General features: G+C 46.2%; 1 protein-coding gene across 2 annotated transcripts in view; it reads left to right on the forward strand.

Annotated features, from left to right (window-relative positions):
- The window catches only part of KIAA0930 (KIAA0930 ortholog), a 45,224-nt gene extending 23,898 nt beyond the window's left edge, over positions 1-21,326 (forward strand). The window contains exons 3-10 of one of the 2 annotated variants that reach the window (XM_048515465.1): positions 627-731; positions 1,657-1,734; positions 2,579-2,680; positions 4,638-4,778; positions 6,517-6,711; positions 8,903-9,065; positions 11,339-11,494; positions 15,049-21,326. In XM_048515465.1, coding sequence (XP_048371422.1) covers positions 627-731; positions 1,657-1,734; positions 2,579-2,680; positions 4,638-4,778; positions 6,517-6,711; positions 8,903-9,065; positions 11,339-11,494; positions 15,049-15,089 — 981 coding nt within the window. In that variant the 3' untranslated portion in view covers positions 15,090-21,326. Of the gene's footprint in view, positions 1-623; positions 732-1,656; positions 1,735-2,578; positions 2,681-4,637; positions 4,779-6,516; positions 6,712-8,902; positions 9,066-11,338; positions 11,495-15,048 lie in introns of both variants that reach the window. The other variant, XM_048515464.1, reaches the window with a different exon arrangement.
- The last annotated feature ends 1,402 nt before the right edge of the window (positions 21,327-22,728 follow it).

Here is a 22,728-nt window from a genome sequence, read left to right on the forward strand (position 1 = left end):
AGCTGGCTGAGGGCAATTTACAAATCGACAAACGATACAATAAAAGTGTCTGGGCATAAGAAGACCTTAAAATTGAAAACCAAGTGACGATCTAAAATTTGTAATATACTAATTATTTCAGTTAGTTAAAATGGTCCAATTAAAACTTTAAAAAATATTTAAAATTTAATAATTTAATAAATTTTAATTTAATAAAATTTAATAAAATGATACATTTAATAACATTTAATAACATTTAATAAATACCAGTACAAATAACGGTGAGATTACAATACAAATGCAATACAAATAACGGTCAGACAATACAAATAACAGTCAGACCAATAAATAAATAACAGGTTACAAATAACGGTCAGACCAATAAATGATGGCGACAATACTTTTCCCACATTCGCTGTTGCAGTGCTGTCCAGTTCCTGGAAATGTTCCTCCTGGCTCATAGGATCTGCTCAGAGTGATAATATGAAATTGCCCCGTCCTTCAGTAGAGCTGTGCGTGCAGAACGAGGGGAAGAGGCATTTCTGCTCCTTGCTCATCCTCATTCCAGCCTCCTTGGGTGGATTGGCCTCAATGCCTCCCATCACTATGTCGTATACACCTGGGACCTCTTGGTTTTCTCTCAGCAGGTTGAAGTTGAGGTTTACCGTAGGGATTCCAAGAAGCTGCCTGGCCTGGGAGATCCAGATATTGACTGGGAAGAGAGCGTCTACTTGAACCTCATCCTTCAAAAGGTGACACAAATCTCTTCTTTTGGTGCTTGCTTGTTTCGGGGCAGCGAGGCCTTGTACTCTGTACTCTGGGCAGAATTCAGGAAAGCACAGTTGATTTGCTCATGGGGGGTGAGATGGAGAAGACCGTTGTGGTGCAGTGGTTAAGGGCAGGTGGATTCTATTCTGGAGAACCGGATTTGATTCCCCCCTCCTCCTCCACCTAAGTGGCAGAGGCTTATCTGGTGAATCAGATGTGTTTCCGCACTCCTACATTCCTTCTGGGTGACCTTGGGCTAGCCACAGTTCTCCGGAACTGTCTCAGCCCAACCTAACTCACAACTCCAGCACAAGAAGAAGAAGAAGAGTTTGGATTTATACCCCACCTTTATCTCCTGTAAGAAGACTCAAGGTGGCTTACAAGCTCCTTTCCCTTCCTCTCCCCACAACTGACACCTTGTGAGGTAGGTGGAGCTGAGAGAGCTCCGAAGAACTGTGACTAGCTCACAGTCACCCAGCAGGAATGTCGGAGTGTGGAAACACATCTGGTTCACCAGATAAGCCTCTGCCAATCAGATGGAGGACTGGGGAGTCAAACCCTGCCCTCCAGATTACCATGCTGGCTCCGACGTGGAGAAAGATCAAGTGGAGTCATGCACGGGTTCCGGAGCTGCAAAAGTCAGAGACTGGATATTGATTCCAGATTTTTCCTTGGAAGAAAATGCTTCTATGGCTAGATAATGTCTGCAGCAAAGGTACTTGCAGAGCAGTTAAGATTAAGTTGTGCTGGGAGGAACTGGATGTCTTGGCTATCAAACAGTCCCTTCAGAAAAGAATGACATGCTTTCCCCTTTGTGGGGCAGGAGAAGGTTACTTATATGGGGCTGCGATTCGGATTGGTTTTCTGTACTAACGTTCCCCCACCCCCCATCCCTTGGTTTGGTTTCAGCTGGATTACATAGTGACGTGTGCCGTATGTACCCGTTCGGATGGAGGGGACATCCACATCCACAAAAAGAAATCCCAGGTGAAAAGCGCAATCTCAATCTGCCTTCTGCTTCTTGCACTGCGCCTCCCTCTCACTCCAGAGAGCTTCATGAGAACCCAAATGGGAATGCTCAGAGCAGCACGTAGCATGAGACAACCTCTTCATCTTAATTGGGAGCAGGGGAATTAAACATAATGTGTCAAAGGCTCGGTTTCCATGGTGACACGAAATTAACATTTGCTAGGTTTTGTGTAAAGTGCATCTGCTCCAAATTGAATTTGTGGCACCCCTGTTTTAAAAGTACCTGCACAGCCAATCGAATCTCCAGTAGTCCTAGCCTTGCTCAGCAAAAGCCGTTCCTGGCCCCACCCACTTACCAGGCATCAGAAAATGTGTCGGCAGGTGCCACATTAGGTGGCCACAGTCACCACATTAGGGACCCCTGCTCCATAGTGCCACTGCTTGGCCAGCTGCTGTGAGAAGGGAAGCTTTGGAGCCAGGGGGCTGCTGTGGCCCTCCAGCCATTGGACCATTTGAGACAACACATAGCTTTGGGGGTGGGGGGGAGGGAGGTGAGAGAAGCCACAGCATAAGCTGCAGCAAAGGGGATCTTTGTTGGGGGCTGGGAGCCTTCTTTCCTTCCTGTGCCCTCCTGTTGTAAACTGTGTGTATCTGCATGCCTAGAAAGGGTTTTCTGAGATTTCTGACCCAAGGCTCTGTCTGTTTCTATCCATCCCTGCTGGTATTCATAGTTGTGCACGGAGCTATCATTGTAGCGTTACATACCACTCTCATCCAGAATGTTATTTGTTTTGCTTGCTGGTTAAAACTCCTTAACCACAAATTAAACGAAGCACAACCCTTTCCAAACATTCTCTTCCAGCAAGTCTTTGCGTCTCCAAGCAAGCACCCGATGGACAGCAAAGGGGAGGAGTCCAAGATCAGCTACCCAAACATATTCTTCATGATAGACAACTTTGAAGAGGTGGGGCCTAAAACCAGTACAGCTGTTTCTTGGGCTTGTCTTCAAACCTTCCTTTCGTGACGTTGGCCTCTGAAGGTGCCAGCCGCAGATGCGGGCAAAAACTACCAGACTGTGGCCACGCAGCCTGGAAAACTCACAGCACCCCATTGGGCCTTCTTGTTGAGATCCACCAGCTGTCTTACACCGAGCGGTCTTCAGATAATTTTTACCGTATATACTCGTGTATAAGCTGACCTGTGTATAAGCCGAGGCACCTAATTTTACTGCCCAAACCTGGGAAAACTTATTGACATGGGTATAAGCCGAGGGTGGGAAGCCGGAAGGCAGAGGGAGCTCCTTATTTGGGCAGTGACTCCCCCTGATGTCACTGCCCAAATAAGGAGCTCCCTCTGCCTGCCCGCTGGGTTTGACAGAGCCCAGCCAGCTAGGGTGCCTCGGGGTTCCCCCTTCACCCTCGATAAGGGCAGCAACAAGGCTTCCAGGGGGCAGGGAGGTTGTCCTGCCCCGCCCCCAGCCTCCTTGTGAGTAATAGAAAATGGTGACTTGCGTATAAGCCAAGGAGGCTTTTCTCAGCCTTTAAACAGGGCTGAAAAACTCGGCTTATACGCGAGTATATTTATTTATTTATTATTATTATATAGCCTTGCTGACCCTTCAGAAGCTCAGGGGGGCTTCTGTGGAGCTCCTGGTGATCTGTTGTTTGGGCCCTGGGCATCCCAACGCCTCCTTGGCTTCCCCATCACCACGCCTCTAGATCTGCAGCACCTTTTGCTGTGGATACGGAGCGCTGCTAGACTGAAATGGGCAGAACACTGGGAAGTGAGCCCGGAGCTAAAGGAACAAGAATTGCGCAGGGAAATGGCGGGACCTGAGCAGCACGTGAAAATGTGGATGTGCGTTATCAAGCATCATGAGATGTTTGGGTATGCCCTTTCCATTCCCGGTTCAACATGAGGGGGTTTGCCCTCTCCATTCCCAATGCAACCTGTGTTCATTTGGACGTTCTGTAAGAAGCTCTTTTTTATTTTTATTTCCCTTTTTTAAATAGTGATCTTGGCTTATGTGATGTTTGGTGAGGGCAGTTGGCTCGGTTATTATGAGTATTGTCTTCTCTCTCTTTCCCCCTCACAATTGCTATAGGCGTCAATGCCCCTGAGGCAGTAATTAGACATTTGCTTTTCTGCCACAAAATCTGGCATCTCAGTTGCCCTGATCAAGTTAGTTTGGCAATCTGTGATTTCCATGAACTTCGAGTGTACAGTTCTGGGCACCGCAGTTCAAGAAGGATATTGACGAGCTGGAACGGGTCCAGAGGAGGGCAACCAAAATGGTCAAAGGAATGGTCAAAATGGAATCCATGCCCTATGAGGAGGGACTCAGGGAGCTGGGTATGTTTAGTTTGGTGAAGAGAAGGTTAAGAGGTGACATGATAGCCAGGTTTAGATATCTGAAGGGATGTCACGTTGGTGAGGGAGCAAGCTTGTTTTCTGCAGCTCCAGAGACTAGGACCGTGGTGGCGAACCTTTGGCACTCCAGATGTTATGGACTACAATTCCCATCATCCCCTGCCAGCATGGCCAATTGGCCATGCTGGCAGGAGCTGATGGGAATTGTAGTCCATAACATCTGGAGTGCCAAAGGTTCGCCACCACTGGACTAGGACCAGGAGTAATGGGCTCAAGGTGAAGGAAAAGAGATGCCACCTAAACATCAGGAAAAACTTCCTGACAGTAAGGGCTGTTCGACAGTGGAATGCACTACCTCGGAGTGTGGTGGAGTCTCCTTCTTTGGAAGTTTTTAAACAGAGGCTGGATGACCATCTGTCAGGAGTGCTTTGATTGTGTGTTCCTGCATTGCAAGACTTGATGGCCCTTGTGGTCTCTTCCAACTCTATGATGCTAAGTCACGCACAGCAATTTGCCTTCTAAGTATTTGATTTCCCTGGATACGACGGCAGGTATTCAACGACATGACGGTGGGGGAAGGTGAGATGGTCTGTGTGGAGCTGGTGGCCAGTGACAAAAGCAACACTTTCCAAGGCGTCATCTTCCAAGGATCCATCCGCTATGAAGCTCTCAAGAAGGTTTATGACAACAGGGTAAGCCAGTGCTTTGTGTGAGAGCGGGCGTCGGCCCAGCCTTGACATCTGGGGAGACAGAAAAGGGGTAGCCGTGTTTGTTGTCCTCCTATCTAGTTCATTTGCATTTAAAGACATGTAGGTTGGGGTCTGATTTGTGCAACACAAAGTTTGCATTTTGCCCTGCTGCACTCAATAGCTTCAGGCTGTTTTCTCCCAGGCTTAGACATTGGAAGCAAGCAGTGGTTGGAGGGAGAGAGAGATAGTAACAGCCAGAAAGTTAAGAAGGAGAAGAAGAAGAAGAGTTGGATTTATATCCCCCCTTTCTCTCCTGTAAGGAGACTCAAAGGGGCTTACAAACTTCTTTCCCTTCCTCTCCCCACAACAAACACCCTGTGAGGTAGGTGGGGCTGAGAGAGCTCCGAAGAACTGTGATTAGCCAAAGGTCACCCAGCTGGCGTGTGTGGGAGTGCACCAGCTAATCTGAATTCCCCAGATAAGCCTCCACAGCTCAGGCGGCAGAGCGGGGAATCAAACCCTGTTCCTCCAGATCAGAGTATACCTGTTCTTAACCACTACACCACTGCTGCTCCTGAATCAACAGCACTGGCAATACTTGGAGCTATATGTACCCCCATTTGTTTGGATGTTGGAGAAGGGAGTGTAGAAATGTGTCCAAAAGTGGGGTTGTGGTGAAGAGCAGGTAGAATCTCATCTGGAGAATCGGGTTTGATTTCCCCACTCCTCCAGTGGGCTCTTATCTATGTGTTTCTGCACTCCTGCATTCCTGCTGGGTGACCTTGGGCTAGTCACAGTTCTCCCTGCACTCTCTCAGCCCCACCTACCTCACAAGAAAGGTGTCTGTTGTGGGGAGAGGAAGAAAAAGGAGCTAATAAGCCACCTTGAGTCTCCTTACAGGAGAGAAAGACGAGGTAGGAATCCAAACTCTTCTTCTTCCTCTGCAGTTTTCACTCGGAGTCTCTGGTTGCTGCCTACCTGCTAATGGCGGCTGCTGCCCTCTTCCACCAGCAGGCAGCCAATGACTCCCAAAGAGTGAAAGCACAAAACATGGAGGAAACACTTTTTGCTTCAGCCCTCCCTCCCCTCTGATGCCCAGCTCACTGGGATTTTGGCCAGAAGAGTTGGGAAGTGTGGAAACGCAACAGTGTGTGGATGATAGAGAAGGATGAGAAATTCAGGCCTGCAGGGGGTTGGAAGGGAGGGAAAAGTGATGGATGGGCAGTGGTCTGAGGGAAAGAGGAGAAGTGAGGGCTTGCAAGGTGGCCAAAGGCTTTCACAGCCGGAATCACCTGGTTGTTGTGGGTTTTCTGGGCTGTGAGGCTGTTGTCTTGTAGTTTTCGCTCCTAACGTGCCATGGAGAGGAACACGTCTTACTGTGACGTGCCTCTGAAGTGCCAGCTATAGATGCGGGCAAAACTACCAGATCACAGCCCGGAAAACCCACAATAGCCAGTTTGCAAGTTGTTGGAAGCAGGTAAGGGGTGGGATTTCCCTCCTTTGCAAATCTGACTGGTCTGCTGTTTTCATGAGTTGTAAACTGCACCCACTGAAAGAAATATATTACAGTTGGTTGACCCCTGCAGGCAAATCCCTTTGTCTTTATTCCTTTCAAGGCTGTTCATTATTTCCTTGTTCCCAAATCGGATGTCAGCTTGAAATCCCATCCATGTCTTCCTTGACAAAAACTGCCCTTCAGAGTTGTGTTATAATCAGGGGGTACCTTTCCTGTCTGTTGCAGGTAAGCGTTGCAGCAAAAATGGCCCAGAGGATGTCCTTTGGCTTTTATAAGTACAACAACATGGAGTTTGTGCGAATGAAGGGGCCGCAAGGAAAGGGTCATGCAGAAATGGCCGTGAGTCGTGTTTCAACGGGTGATACGTCCCCCTGTGGGACAGAGGAAGGTTCAAACCCTGGCTCACCTCTGCACGAGAGAGTAAGTTAACTGTTTTTTCCCCCAATAATTTTTATTAGCTTTAAATTTATACATATAACATAGAATCCATTAAAGTCATCATACGTTAAAAAATAAAAGTAAAAAAAGGAAGAGAATTGTTTGGAAAAAATAAAACATTTTAGAATGTGTAATTCTTCCATAAAATAGCATGGTTCAACTAAAAAAAACAGCTACCTTTGACTTCCTAACATTACACGAGGTAGAATTCTTTCAAGTTTCCACATTTGATTCCATATCTTAGTCAGTTACAATATGTTTCATAAACTTAAGTTATCTCTAAGTATTAATCTTAACATCATATTATAAAGGGGTGTATTGTTGTCACCTCATAACCGACAAACTCAGAGGTATGTCCTCTGCCCCTTAACTTCAAGTAGTACTTTAATTAGTACATTTACAACGCTACACATCTATCATTAAGTCTTATTGACATATCAAGGGGCAGAACTAAAATACTCATTAATATAAACATATTTACGAAGACTTCCCCAAATAATACTTTATAATCATTGCCTGTGATATTGTTAACTTCAATTCATTAACAAAAATAGTTTAATCAGTTTTCAAAAGTGTATCCAGGGGTTTCCAAGTTTCTTCATATTTTTTCAGCGAGATATCCTTCAGGTGACAGGAAATTCTGTCTATTTCTTTATATTCCCAAAGGGAGTTTATCCAATCCTGCATTTTGGAAGTTTATTACTTTTCCATCTTTTGGCCACCCGTAACCTGGCTGCAGTGGAAATATACAAGAAGAGATTAATGTTTTTTGGGGGGATATTGTCCTGGAAGATACCTAATAAATAACTGTCGGGAAGCGTCTTCAACTCACAACCCAATAATTTCTGTGTCATTTTATGTGTCTTCTTCCAAAATGCTTTAATCTTTGGACAAGTCCACCACATGTGGAAGTATGTACCCCGTGTCTTTTTGCATTTCCAGCAGTCTACCTTTGTATTTTTATTTATTTGTGCTAATCTTGTGGGTGTCATGTACCACCTACGGTATATTTTCAAAAAGTTTTCTTTCAGGTCCACACTGGCTGAAAATTTCTGGTTTCCATGTTTCCTCCCATTTACAAAGCAAAATATTTTCCCTAAATCCTGAGCCCCCTTTGTCATAGCATCATTAACTATTTCCTGTTCTAGCTCGATGTTTAATAGTATTTATATATTTGACTTATCTTTTTCTTCTTCTGGGGATTCCATAGGATTTTATCAAGATCATTTCTAGATTGCTCTATTCCCAGTAGCCTGTTACCTTTCTCAAATTCCTCTCTAATTTGAAAGTATGAGAACCAGTAACATTCTGATTCTCCCACTTTAATATCATCTCTTTGTTTTAGGCTGGGTTTACCATTACTCCATATTAAAAGGTCTTCATATTTGGGCCATACCTTTTCCGCTGGACATTGATTATTTTGTATCGCTTCCCATCTTGATACCCAAGAAGGTATTTTTGGATACAACTTGGGCCTATATTTATCCCATGTCCCTATCAAGGCCCTACTTATCACATGGTCTCTAAAATGTGAGAATGGGTTTTTGTTGGTTGGCCACAAATATCTATGCCAGGCCCAAAAGTTGTCAAAGCCTTCTAGGTTCAGCAGGTCTATATCTTCTAACAAGATCCATTCGTACAGCCAAAGCAATGCGCAGGCATCATGATATAGTCTTATGTTTGGGAGAGCCCATCCTCCTTTCTCCGATCTTTCAATTAAGGAGGCATATTTAATTCGAGCTTTTTTGTTCTTCCAAATAAACTTTGATAATATTTGTTTCCAAGTGTCGAATATCTTTTTAGAGCTCACAATGGGAATATTTTGAAACAGATGTCATAATTTGGGAAGAACTGTCATTTTAATTAAAGCTATTCTACCTGTCAAGGAGATTTCCAGGTTGTCCCATTTTTGAAAATCTATTTGGATCTCAAATTCAGGGGCATTTAGAGGGGCATTTAGAGGCAGACCCTCGGCAATCTTTCATCCAAGCCATGCCACAAGTTGGGATGAGGTGAACTGAGATGATTTTAACAAAGAGAATGTTAAAAAATCCTTGAGATGGGAGTTTATGTCTGGTGACCCTTGAGTGGTGTTCAAAATAAGATGGCTGCCATTAAAACACGTCCTACTTCTTCTCTGATAACATGTTACTCCTTTATTTTTCCTCTTCAGGTCACTTCCTTCAGCACTCCCCCGACTCCTGAACGCAACAACCGGCCCTCTTTTTTCTCCCCATCCCTCAAGCGGAAAGTGCCCCGGAACCGAATTGCTGAGATGAAGAAATCTCACTCGGCCAATGATAGCGAGGAGTTCTTCAGAGACGATGATGAGGGAGGTGAGGGAGTCCAGATAAATCCTTGGCTTTGGCGTGGCCACATTGAGGCTCTGGAATCAGTCTGTGAATGGGGGGAAGGTTACACTCACTCTGGGAGATCACGTCCATGGTGGGATTCTCTCCATTTACTTATCTGTTTGTTTTCTTCACTTATGCCCCTTTTATCTTTCCAACAGGGGACCAAGAGCGATTGAGAACTTTCCCCTCTCCTTTGTGTTATCCTCAGTCACCTTGTTAGATAATTTAGTTAAGAGCATGTGATTGGCCCAAGGCCACCCAGCAAACCTTTGTGGCAGAGTGGGAATTTGAACGTTGGATCTTCCAGATCCTAGTCTGATGCTCTATCCACTGTACCACACTGTTTCTCTTTCTCTTTTGCAGAATCAGTATTAGATTTTGCTCATTAATCTGGAGAACCGGGTTTGATTCCCCACTCCTCCACCTGTGCGGTAGAGACTTATCTGGTGAACCAGATGTGTTTCCACACTCCTACATTCCTGCTGGGTGACCTTGGGCTAGTCACAGTTCTTCAGAACTCTCTCAGCCCCACCTACCTCACAAGGTGTCTGTTGTGGGGAGAGGAAGGGAAAGGAGCTTATAAGCCATCTTGAGTCTCCTTACAAGAAAAAAGGTGGGGTATAAATCCAAACACACAAAAATTACGAAGCCACTTCTTGGCTTGTGGGTTTGTGTCTCCTATGAGTACTCAGGCACATTGCGGCACCTGAAGGGCTGCACAAATAATTTCTTGTTTATAATATGAAGTTTTGATGGCTATTCTTGTTATAGTTCTAAACAAGCAAGTGCTTGTATTGGCTAGTTTCATTTCAGCGAGATTTATCTTGAGCCTGAATCGACAATCACATCTTAGGAGAACTGTGACTTGTTACTAACAATTGGCCATGCTGGCAGGGGCTGATGGGAATTGTAGTCCATAACATCTGGAATGCCATAGGTTGGCCACCACGGTGTTAGGGGAACGTGTGATAAAATCATGTTGGAAGGCTTCCCTACATTAAAAACCTTCCGTTCTCTCCCCAGTTTGCAGTTATTGGATCTCAGGAATGACAGGTGGTCAAGAATTTTCCTACTTCTTTGGCTTAATGCCGACAGTCAGACCAGACAGTAGAAAGCGAGATGGTTTGACTTGTTGCAGGACAGTTTCATATATAAATAAAAGCCAGCGAAAAGCTGTAAGCTGTCTTACCTGAATGAAACTTTCTGGTCTTGAGGCGGCCCCATGGTGATTGCCAGATGCTTGAGAGAGACATAGATGTTCCTCTTGGAACTAGTTGGCCCGGTTGATTCCTCTAGCCAGGCAATTGAACGATATGAAGGGCAACAGGTATATTTAGTATATATACTCTCTGGCTCGCCGACTGGTGCGGAACAGCGGATTTATGTTAGGTTCGTCAAGGTAGAACTGTTTATCTCTTAATAGCCGGGCAGCAACTTTGCTCAGGGTTCATGGCGACTTATAGCAAAGAACTTTGGCGGGCCGGAGAGAAAACTTGGTACCCTGTTAAACTGAAAACAAAACGTTTTACTGAAGACATAAATATGACATCCCGGCGAAAGTAAGACGTAGCAAGGTTTTTGTTTGGAAGCATGCCCGTCGACCAGAGCATGCAGCTGTGGAACGGAAAAATAAGACATCCCCTGAAAATAAGACATAGTGCATCTTTGGGAGCAAAAATTAATATAAGACACTGTCTTATTTTCGGGGAAACGGTGTATACACAGTATCACAAATATTAGTTGCATACACAGCTCATGGTTTGTTACTGTTTGGTTGTGTTACAATTTCTTATAGTCTAGTGTAGTGGTCGCAAACCTATGGCACTCCAGATGTTCATGGACTACAATTCCCATCAGCCAATTGGCCATGCTGGCAGGGGCTGATGGGAATTGTAGTCCATGAACATCTGGAGTGCCATAGGTTCGCCACCACGGGTCAAGTCAGAGCACTTTCTATATATCATTTGGTTTACAGAGCATCTTTCTTTTTTTATTATTATTATTTCATTTTTATACCGCCCTCCCCCGAAGGGCTCAGTCAGGCAGTCTCCCAGAGTGTGTGTGGTGAGGGAACAGAACACTACCAACGGATTTTAACTGTCACCTTTAGAATGTTCGTGCAGCTTCCCAGAATTCCATTCTGCTCTTGCTGCTGCTGCATGCAAAGCACAGCTGGAAATTCCAACATGATATTCGCAAGATGGATCATTACACTTCGGGGATTTTACTCTTGCTCCCTTGTTCCGCTTTGGCAGATCTACACAACGCCACAAACCTCCGGTCACGGTCCTTGTCTGGAACAGGAAGGTCTCTTGTGGGTTCGTGGCTGAAGCTGAACAGGACGGATGAAAACTTCCTACTCTATGCACACCTAACCTACGTCACGTTACCGTTGCATCGAATTTTAACAGGTGAGGCCTCTTCTGCATTCCGGATTTGGAGAGCCCTGACTCGTGATTCACCGGAACTTTCTCCTGTACGCATCTCACTGGCTGGTTATGTGAAACGCCTCCCGTTCTCCACAGAAACCAGGAATCTGGCCCCTTGTGTTCCACTGATTAATCCAGTTAGTTTAAAGTTTCCCTTTGAATATTCAGGAAGGGGAAACGGAGCTGGCTACGTTTTCAGTTGCAAGGTACTGTGAAGGCACCCCTTGTTATTTTGGGGAAAAAAGAGATCAAGAACAGGAAAAAAATAAGGAAAAAAGAGAGGAGAAAAATAAAAAAAGACGGGGGGTTGTTTCAAGGATATATCGGGCTCACTCGCACTGCTGATCTTGGATTTCTTCAGAAGTACTGGGTCTAGAATCCAAACCCTTCTCGTTCACCTGTCAGATTTAAGGTCCCCAATATCTGGGGAGTGAGAGCGAAGAAAAACTCGCTGTATAACAAAATCACCCCTATCAGCAGCAACAGGTTTCAAATTCAAAAATCTTTATTAGGCATATTTGTACAAAATAACATTACAACAAGAGGAAAGGGTAATATGTGACATTAAATTTCTCTTAACGACATGGCCTGCAACAAGTAGTGGGCTGTTTTCCCTAAGGTCAGAGGACTGTTACTATTGAGTAGTTTTACCGTGCAAACTTTAGGAGGGGCTTTACCCATTATTGATAATAATAGGGCTTCCCTCAGTGGATTATGTTTCGGGCAGTGACATAGAATATGCTCCAGTGTTTCCACCGAGGTAGGACAATATGGGCATACTCTATCCAATAGCAGCACCTTCTCAACCCGGCCTTGTAAAAGGGCAGGGGAGAAGATGTTGCATCTGGCTCTGGTCAGAACCCAGCGCTGTTTAGGATCTGGAATTTGTAATAGATAATTGGCTATCTTGCTCACATCAGGGTTGATACCAAAGTGTAGTGGGGAGCATGATGTTGTTGCATGGCTGATCAAATGTTGTTGTTCTTGAGCAAGTAGTCTGGGAGCACTCAGAGGCTCCACCAAAGAGAAACGCCATTACACTGAAAGCCTGAGGACACCCCAAAACACTTACCGTATATGCTCGCCTATAAGTTGACTCAAATATAAGTTGAGGGACCTAATTTTACCTCAAAAAACTGGGAAAACTTATTGACTCGAGTCAGCTGCTGCCCCAAAGCAAGTATTTTTTGCAAGTCTGCAAGCTCAGCAATTCACTCGCGTATAAGTCAAGGAGGGCTTTTTTCCAGCACAAAAAATGTACTGAAAAAGTAGACTGATACATGAGTATTTAAGGTAACTGTTGAGGTGTTCTTCCAAGCGGCAGGAAGGGTTTTCTGCAGTTCCTTTTGAGTGTGGGGGCGGCTGCGCTGTTCTTCCTTCCGCTCCTTCCAGAGTGATGTCAGCAGTTTGGGAACGTGAGAGGAACCAGTCTTTGGCTCTGCTTGTTTCCAAAGTCATGGCAAAAAAGTATCTTGTGGCTTCCCCCCGTGAGGCTCGGGCCTTCTCACACTCCCCTCACGGTTCAGAAAGAAGCCTGCCGACAGGGTAATGGAAGTTCTTGTACCTTGTGTGTATGTGCCAACAAGCGACAGCTTGACGTGGCAACCCCATAGGGTTTTCAAGGCATGAGACATTCAGAGGCGGTTTGCACCTTGACCCCTGCTTAAATGTGGAGGGGTGTTGATATTAATATTTTTTTATTCTGCTTTTCAGACCAAAAAAAAAAATCTCCTTCCAGAGGGGCTTATGACTCATGTAGAAGAGGGGAACCAGAGTTCGTCAGAGAGGGTGGAACAGAGCAAGATTTTCAGTGGGGGTCTCATTTTCCTTCCCTCTGTTGACTTCCACCCGCAGTTAATTCAGGCTCCCTGTTGGGTCCATGTAGAGTGAACACATAGGAGTGTTCCAATCTCCCTTGGGCTGGTCCTGTCAGGGAATGGGAATCCTAGTGCTGTAGAACTGCAAATGCAGATGTAGATAGCCATCTTGGAAAGTTTTAAAATGATAGACACAAGGAGTAACCACAAAATAGTATAAGGATGTCCTGATATATGTGAAGTCGCTGAAGTCTGGGGGTATTCCTGTTCTGAGGACTTCAGACATTCCCTTTGAGGACTGTGGCAATGTCATGATGACTTAGCAATCACTTAGTCTTGTAAGATGCGCATGACCCAATTTCCTGTTGCCTTGGATGTGGCAGAGGAACATGTTGAATCAAGAGAACCCTTTCCATTGCTTTTTAGTCATGGCAGGCATGCCTGCAGAAACGCCGTCATTGCTTTATTTCCACTACCAAACCTCAGTTGTTCAAAGACTCTGGAATTGCTTTAAAACTCCCATCTAGTCAGACACTTGCATTGTGTTTGTTTTTAGTTCTAGATCGCAATTCCAACATCTGATCTAAGTAACCTCTTGAAAACAGAGTAATTCTGTGCTCAGTCACCAAAAGGGGTGTGTTGAATTTTCCCCATACCCAGGTTTTCTGCGGCTCCAGAGACTAGCACCAGGAGTAATGGGTTCAAGGTGAAGGAAAAGAGATTCCAGCTAAATATCGGGAAAAAACTTCCTGACAGTAAGGGCTGTTCGGCAGTGGAATGCGCTACCTCGGAGTGTGGTGGAGTCTCCTTCTTTGGAGGTTTTTAAAGAGAGGCTGGATGGCCATCTGTCAGGAGTGCTTTGATTGTGTGTTCCTGCATTGCAGGGGGTTGGATTTGATGGCCCTTGGGGTCTCTTCCAACTCTATGATTCTATGCCTTTCAGGTAAGGTAGAGCTTGAACATCCCCCAGAATTAGAATTTTATCTCCAGTAGACGGACATCAGTTCCTCTGGAGAATGTGGCTACGTTGGAGGGTGGACTCGATTATACCACAGTGAGGTCCCTCCCCTCTGCAAACCCCTTCCTCCGCAGGCTCCACCCCCAAAAAATCTCCAGCTATTTTCAAACCCAGAGTAGGCATCCCATTAGTGTTTATTCGCCATTATTGTTTGTTCTATTATAATGTCTGTTGTTTTATCATGTTGTTAACTGCCCCGAGCCCTTCGGGGATAGGGCGGGGTATAAATTGAAATGAAATGAAATCCCTACTTGCAAGCCAGGTAAGACTGTTTAGACTAGGGGTCTGCAGCCTGCGGCTGTCCAGATGTTCATGGACTACAAATCCCATCAGCCTTTGCCAGCATGGCCATGAACATCTGGCGCACCAAAGGTTGGCCACCCCTGATTAGACATTCATCTAAAGGAGAGCAGGTGAACTGATCTCTGTAGTCTACAGATGTGCTGTAATTCCAAATCTCAGGCCTCACCTGAAGGTTGGTAACCCTATACACCAGGGGTGGCCAACCTATGGGGCTCCAGATGTTCATGGACTACAATTCCCACCAGCCAATTGGCCATGCTGGCAGGGGCTGATGGGAATGGTAGTCCATGAACATCTGGAGCCCCATAGGTTGGCTGCCCTTGGTCTAGTCAATGGACATGTGTGCCAGAGAAACCCTCATTACTGCTGTCATCCTTTTCTGTTTATTTAAAATGTAGATATTCTGGAGGTGCGGCAGAAACCGATTCTGATGACATAGCGGAGAGCTTGGCGCTGCCCTGAGACCCTTGCTGCCAAGTGCCTAAAACCAACTGTCAACAGCACCATCTAGTGTCAGGAGTTGCAACATTACACTGGAAAAAAGGGATGTCTTGGAATTACCAGCCAGCCAATCAAGAAGTGCCTCTTCCTTCTTTCCTTCCTCTGCTGTACATCTTTTGTGCTTATTTAAAAAAAAAGACTTTATAGTTGCAACGGGCAGCAACCTTTCCCACCACTACAACAGCTGGGGCAGTGTTTCAAGGAAAAAAACAACAACACCTGCTTTATGAAGAATTTGTTGCAGTATTATTGTAACTGGGAATAAAGCAACACGAACAGAATGTATTAATCCTGATGTACTTTGGGAGAACTTTCCATAGGATTTTTTTTTACTGTTGTACCAATGAACTGTATTTCATAGACTGTTGAGAACCTTCCTTCCTTATTGCGTAACGAAACAGCTTTGTGTGTGCACTTACGGTTGAAATGGTAGCAGAATCACTTAACCGCAAAGGAAAGCGGACTCTGCCGGAATGCTGTTGGGCTCCATGTCAGGTTGGAACTTAACGAATTATTTCCCCATTTCCTTCAGTGGTATGTTTTCAAGGTTCATGGTGCAAATTGATTCTCTACCAAAGAATAGTGCAGAATCCAGCCCGGAGAGTCCAGAGCAAGATGAACACTGAAGAATCGCACCGAACTAGTTGTGATTTGGCTGTAGAACTGGTAGCACTTCTAGATGTAAATCTGCCTGGGGGAGGATGAAAGTCGGAAAATCTGAAGGACTATAGGACCAAAACCCCAAAGGCTGCAGCTGATTGTCATGGCCTGAATCAGTGGAAATTAAAAATTCCCAGAAGGTGACTTCTGAAATAGTTTCTAAATCAAATTTTCATCACCGCTGTATAATTTGCCATCACGTTAGACTTCCCCGGTTCTTGGTTTGGTGGGGCTGTGATTTGTTCTGAGGCGCAGAAGCCTAATTTAAGGGGAAGGTTTGCTATTTCACAAGTATAGTTCAAGCCTGCTGAACTGACCACGGACGGTGCATAAAAAGTGCCATTTTGAGCGTGCTCAGATTTTTCTGCTCTACATAAACACATGGCGCTGTTTTACTAAGGCAGGCTTTTTTTAAAAAAGGCTGTGCAGTTTCAAGTTTACAGATAAGAACATTTCCTTGTGGTGTGTCCAGTTAGTGCCTCTGGTATCATAAACTCTTATTTCCCCCCTCTGATTCAGATCAGTATTGAAGGATGGGATTGGCTTCTTTTGCTGTTGTGAGGCAAAGATCCACACAAATGCGTATGTGCTTCTTTTCTTTAAAAGTAAAACCTGAGGGAGGAGGGGAAGGAGAAGAGAGGCTGCTAGAGCATGGGCAAAGTTCCTGGAACGTCCTCACCCTCAAATGCAGCTTGTTCAAAGACCGGCTCTGGAAATTGCACTTAAATTTTATACCCTTTAGCACTTGTCTACCCTTTAGCATGGTCTTTTTTAGTAGGACGTCAGAAGCTTGCTTGGAAAACTTGGTTGAACTGGCTCGGTTGGCAGGTCTAAGGGGGAAGAGAAGGTAGGGTCAGGGGTGGATGGGGTTATTTATTCTTTAAAAAAGAAAACAGATTCTGAGCAAAATCAGCCAGACTGAAGCGCCTAGCATTTTTCCTCTTGGGATGAGGAAGCTGATCTGAACTTGCGCAATTTGATTGCCGAATGAACGGCGCTCGCCAGCAGGGCACGGCTTTAAAATCAGGGAGCATTTTGTTCCCCACCGTGGTTTCTGAAAATCCAAAATTCAGTCCATCGGATACAAACTGATTTCTTCATCCGCGGTTTCGGTTCAGATTGATTATTGAAGGCGGCAGACAGGCTGGAGAGCTTATTTTCCAAAATGCAGTCGCTTTACATTCCCATTCCCGTGTTGGCTCTGAGCGCCAGCGTCTAGTGTGGGATCTGTTGCTGGGTTGCACTTCTGCAGGTGATCACGCACTAATAAAATCTTCTTGAGGGTTGGGGACCGCCTTTCTGTCAGGCTAGTTTGGATGTGGAGCTTTTTTAAAAAGAAGGGTGCCGTCTGATGTGGTACATCCCATCGTGTTCATCTGCCGAATGGCCTAGCTTAGCTCAGAGGAGGGGTGTTTTTTTAATAACTTGCAAAAAACCCCACTTTCTCAGCTTGCTTGCTAATGAGTTGGCTTTAGAGGTTCAAGTCGTGGACCTGCATTGTGGCAGAGCAAAGTATGCCCTAACTGAGCTCCCTGTTCTGTTTTGTGACAGACAAGAGGTTGCTGATGGGAAATCTCTCCCTGCGACTCACTCTGCGCCCTTGCAGTAACACGGCGCTTCACTTCCGCATGATGCAACTGTGTGGCCTGATGCGTTTGTCTGCCCTGGAGCAGTGGCTGCCCCTTGGGGCAAGGCAGTCCACCACATGATGATGTGGGACAGTGAATTTACACATGCTGGGAAGAGAGGAGAGCATGAAGGCCATTTTTGATGGCAGATCTCCCTCTCTTCCCCCAATTACAGCCTTTCCAAAGTGATACTGTATTTCATAGGGAACTGGCCCAGTGGATCCACAGTTGTCTCAGCACCGTTTATGTTGATTGGAACCAGCAAGTCTAGCCCTGGTACAGGCAGCCACGTCAGAAAGGAGCCAGTGTTTGCAGTACTCTTCCAACCAGTTAAAAATGAAACATTTGTTTGTACTTCGTTTCCTATTAAGCAGAGGAGAGAAGGACTTAATGTATGTCTCTTTGGCTTAATGGTCCAGCAACTTGGACGTCTGTGGTTCTTTGTTGCAGACACTTTCAGTTTCTCCTTGTGCATTATAATATTAAACAATTAGGCAAGAGATTGTAGCAGCGCCGGAGGCAACCACTTAAATTTGCAGAATGAAAATAATTAACGAACTGGAGGCCCTGGTGGAATTGCTGGAGAAGGGGATTTTTTTTTTCCTGGCTATGCTGCAGTAACAGACGGTGGCAAAGAGGGAGGACAAGCCAAGGGAGGGATGCCAGTTTACTAGGGGAGAGTCAATTGCACAAACCTTTGGGTGATGCAGTTTTTGTCTTCTCATCCATATCCTATATGGGGCACTTTTTGACTCACGTTTTCACGATCTATTCTAGGATGCTTTTAAGTTACCCGAGTCTCTGGTCTCCACCGCTCACCAGTCTTTTGCAGTTCCTTCACACTGAATTGATCCCCCTTTTCAGTCTGTCTCCAAAGCAGTCAGAGTTCTGTCCAGGTGGCCCAGCACATGCGTACATGTGAGCACTTTTGCATACCGTTCTCCAGAAGTCAAGGTTTTGAGCATAGGAATGTTTTTGTTGCACAGTCCTGCCCCACTGCCCTTTCAACTAACTTGCATATTCTGTGCCTCATAAATACACTTGAGAACCAAGTAAAAGTTTTGTTTGCTTTGTCTTTTGATTAATTTACCAAGGAGGGGAGGGGGTTGTATGGGGGTGGGGGTACAAATATGTAAAACTTCAACCTTGATTGCAGGAAGTTTTGGTTTACTGCTTTTATGATGGCACCCATTTCACTATTGTGAGGCAAGGAAGTAGTGCTTGAAAATTCATCATTTGTTCAAGCCTGCTGAGCTCTAGGAAGAGAAAATTAGTTTCCTGGTCACCTCAATAGCCTCACTATTGTGCAGTTGTCCTTCAGTGCTGTTCACGGAGCATCAGGACCAGAGCAACCCGCTCTCCCCAAACAGGAGTGGTAAAGTACAGGGAGTTTTATTTTTTCCGTCTCTCTCTGCTGGTTAGGGGAAATCATATTGTCTCAAACCTTCCTGGAGTCTGAACCTCTGAGATCCTCAGGGGTGTGCATGTGTGTGTTCAGAGATGTCTTTTAGTTTGCAAAGTAATAGGGTGGGGTTTTTTTTCATTCTCCTGAGCACACAGAACCCCCAACAGGTATAGGCAGTTGCATGTTAACTGTCCCGTTCTGAGGCGTGGCCCCCTCAGAACAGCCACAAAGAATAAAAATGATGAATGTCCTCACGTATTCCAGCGGCGCTTGTGTGGTGTTCTGCCAGCTCTGTTCTTTGCCTGCTGGCTCTGGAAATTAAGGTTGGGTAAATTACTCTAGCGCCCTGGAGAGGGTCATCTCAGCCCTCCGCACGATCGGTGTGTTTGTAGTGGTCGTGACTCGAACACACCTGCTGCTAATGCTGCTCAGAAATGGGAAAGGGTATCTGCAATTGCTCAGCTTGCAATTCCTGGGGATTTTCAGACTGTGCTGGGGCATCCTGCCCTTCCGTGGAAGTATCTCAGGAAGTATCCTGAAAAAGCCAATAATAAAGGTAGACGGCCGTAAATGTGAGACGGTGGAAGAACTTACCAGCCATCCCCTGTAAACTGTATCTGGAGGGGTGAGGATTCTAGGATCTACTCTTAGAGAGGCTAACCTCAGTGAACAGTATGGGCAGCTCTGGGAGCCAGTTCCCCTGAATTGCTTGCTTCACGTCTTGTGGACCCTGTTCTTGCAGTGAGTGGAGTGCTGCAGGCCAAGGTGGACTTTGAAAGTTACAAATACCAAAGTGAGCCTTGGGATGGAGCCAGGCTAACTTCTTCACTAATGCAAGGCTTTTCCAGAAAAACTTTCCTGCCTTCTTCCCTAAATACTGTTCCCGGGGGTGGGGAGGGGGATAGGAGACCCAGAATTGGCATGGGGGGTGAACTGGAGCTTTTCAGGAAGGGGGAACAGAAGAAAATTACTCCTGCTGGTGGAAAATCTAGCCTGGCTCCCGCCCCTTGCTTCTCGTTGCGCTGTTTTAGCCCATACTACTGTGCCTTAAGCATCCCCTGCCCATAATACAATGATTTTTCACCTTTCTCTGGCCATGCTTTTCCCAATTACCTATTAGGATGCTGGCTATATGTATGAACAGAGGGCGGCTTCCAGTATAGCCAGGAGTCCAGGGGAGAGCCAAAGCTGGCATCTTCTTAGGTACCCCAGCCAGGATGTACTGTCCCAGAGACATGGGGACATGCATGTCCCGAGTCACACGCCTTTCGGTCACATGGGAGGCACTGGGCGTGACCAAGCAACATGCGCCCCAGCCGCATGCCACCAAGCACTGTCCCCCGCCTCTCTGCAGTCCGGCTTTTGAAAGGGGTCCCCATCAGAAGCGGGCAGTTGGCAAGGCCGGCTGTGAGCTTCAGGAGGATGCAGTGGCATAGTGCCAGTGGGGCTGGGTAGGGCATGAGCCCTTGGCGGACCAGCAGAGGGGACGTGGCGGGGTTGTGGAGGGGACATTGCGGGGCAGATAGTGCTGCAGCAGGGGTGCAGGGTGCGCGCGCACGCCCCGGACGCAGTTCCCCCTTGCTCCGCCTCTGGGAGGGTGCTGGTTGTTTGAGGCTGTCCTTGAGCGGGATGGAACCAGAAGGAATAGTTTTATCAGGTCCACGCAGGGAGGCTTGTCTCAGCTCTCTTGTCCAGCAGTTGGGTGTTTTCTGTGGCTCCTTCTTGGGAACTGCAGCTTCCATTTTGTGTCTAGCGAAAAGCGCTGCTGGTTCCCGGGTCACATTCTGCCAGCGGTGGAAACATGGCTTCACGCGGTCAGTAGTCGGGATGACTCCAAGGCTTCTACAGATGAGGGCATCTGAGCAGATTTTAGCTTAGCCATGTGATGTAGGAAGTGCACAAGCAACAGCCAGAAGGAATTCTTGCCAGACAATAAGTCTGAGAGAAGCAGTTTATTTTGAGTCTGATCGATGTCAGATTGCAAATCACCTGTAGCCAGAAAAGTAGCTGGCTGAGTTGCCTCTGACTTAGGAATTAGATTCTCCCCTTTTAAGTGGTGAGGGTTTAGGGCAGGGGTGTCTAACTCTGGTGCCCCAAATGGTCATGGACTACAATTCCCATCAGCCCCTGCCAGTATGGCCAATTGGCCTTGAGTTGGACCAGACTTGGACACCCCTGGTTTAGGGGGAGGGATAGGAAACCCACTTGGCACTGATTCAACACAAACTCCCAAGTCTTGTTTTGGCTTCATTCATTTCCGTAGTAGCGCTGCAGGCAACTCTGCGCTTCCGTTTGTGGCCAAGTTTGCGATTTCAACCACGACCGCCTTAATCCCTTCCCCCTTTTCTCATCTTTGCTTAGCTCCCCTTTCCCTCTTCCTTTCCACAAGCAAGGGCAGCACAGTTGTTTGTTCTTCCTTGTGTTAGTTCAGTTTCTATGATCAGTGTAAAAACAAAATGTTCAATAAATTTAAATAAAACTGTCCTGTTGTCATCGAACTGATTCTCACACGTGCCGGCCAAGGGGCCCTGTTGCTGCCCAGCTGGGCTTCTGAGGATAGACATTCAGCTGCCATCTCAAGTGAGACATTTTTCCAGCATCAGCTAATATGCGCAACTGTCAAAACATTGTGTCACTCGGGTGGAGGGGAGCACACATGAACATAGGAAGAAGAAAAAGAATTTGGATTTATATCCCCCCTTTCCCTCCTATAGGAGACTCAAAGGGGCTGTCAATCTCCTTGCCCTTCCCCCCTCACAACAAACGCCCTGTGAGGTTGGTGGGGCTGAGAGAACTCTGTAGAACTGTGATTAGCCCAAGGTCACCCAGCTGGCGTGTGTGGGATTGTGCAGGCTAATTCCTGAATTCCCCAGATAAGCCTCCACAGTTCAAGCGGCAAAGTGGGGAATCCCGGTTCCTCCAGATTAGAATGCACCTGCTCTTAACCACTATGCCACTGCTGTTCTAGTGGAATCAGACCAGTGACCCATCTCATCCAACAACCTGCCTCACACAATGGACAACCAACTACTCTGGTCAACCAACAACAGGGCAGAGAGGCTGCAGTCTTTCCCTGATGTCTACTGGCACTGGTATTCAGGTTAACTGCCTATGGATGTGGAAGTTCTCTTAAATCACCATAGCCAGTAGCTACTGAGAGATCGATCCGCAACGAAGCTGTCTCGTCCCCTTCAAAGCTGTCTATGCCTGTGACTGTCACTCTGCAAGTTCCACATTTTCATCACTCATTGTGTAAAGTATTTCCTTTTGTCTGTCCTGAATCTACCGCCTATCACCCTGTGCTTAATTTCATAAGTCTGACTATAATAGGACTTGGGGATATATTTGTACACAAGCTACCAGAGCAGGGCTCAGTGGTGCAGGAGAAAGCCACAGGTTTGGCATCTGGGCAGAGGGGGCAGCCGGTTATACCAGGTGCATCTGGCAAGTGCATTCCCCCGCTTTATTTGCTGGCATGCCAGCAATGTTACGGAGAATTCTGTTATTTCAGCACTTGAGCCAAAAAAGTTGCTAACCCACCTAAGTCCACTGAGGTGCACTCTGCCAGCTGCATTTCCCAGGGGTCTTTTCAAGAGTAATCCCAAGGACGTCAGCATGGCATTGTGGTTAAGAGCAGGTGCACTCTAGTCTGAGGAACCAGGTTTGATTCCCACTCTGGCACTTGAGCTGTGGAGGCTTATCTGGTGAATCAGATTAGCTTGTGCACTCCCAACACATGTCAGCTGGGAGACCTTGGGCTAGTCACAGTTCTTCTGAGCTCTTTCAGCTCCATCCACCTCGCAGGGTGTTTGTTGTGAGGGGGGAAGGGAAAGATTGTAAGCTCCTTTGAGTCTCCTACAAGAAAGAAAGAAGGGGATATAAAT

Source organism: Sphaerodactylus townsendi, linkage group LG14 (genome assembly GCF_021028975.2).
Source record: "Sphaerodactylus townsendi isolate TG3544 linkage group LG14, MPM_Stown_v2.3, whole genome shotgun sequence".
Classification (NCBI taxonomy): Eukaryota; Metazoa; Chordata; class Lepidosauria; order Squamata; family Sphaerodactylidae; genus Sphaerodactylus; species Sphaerodactylus townsendi.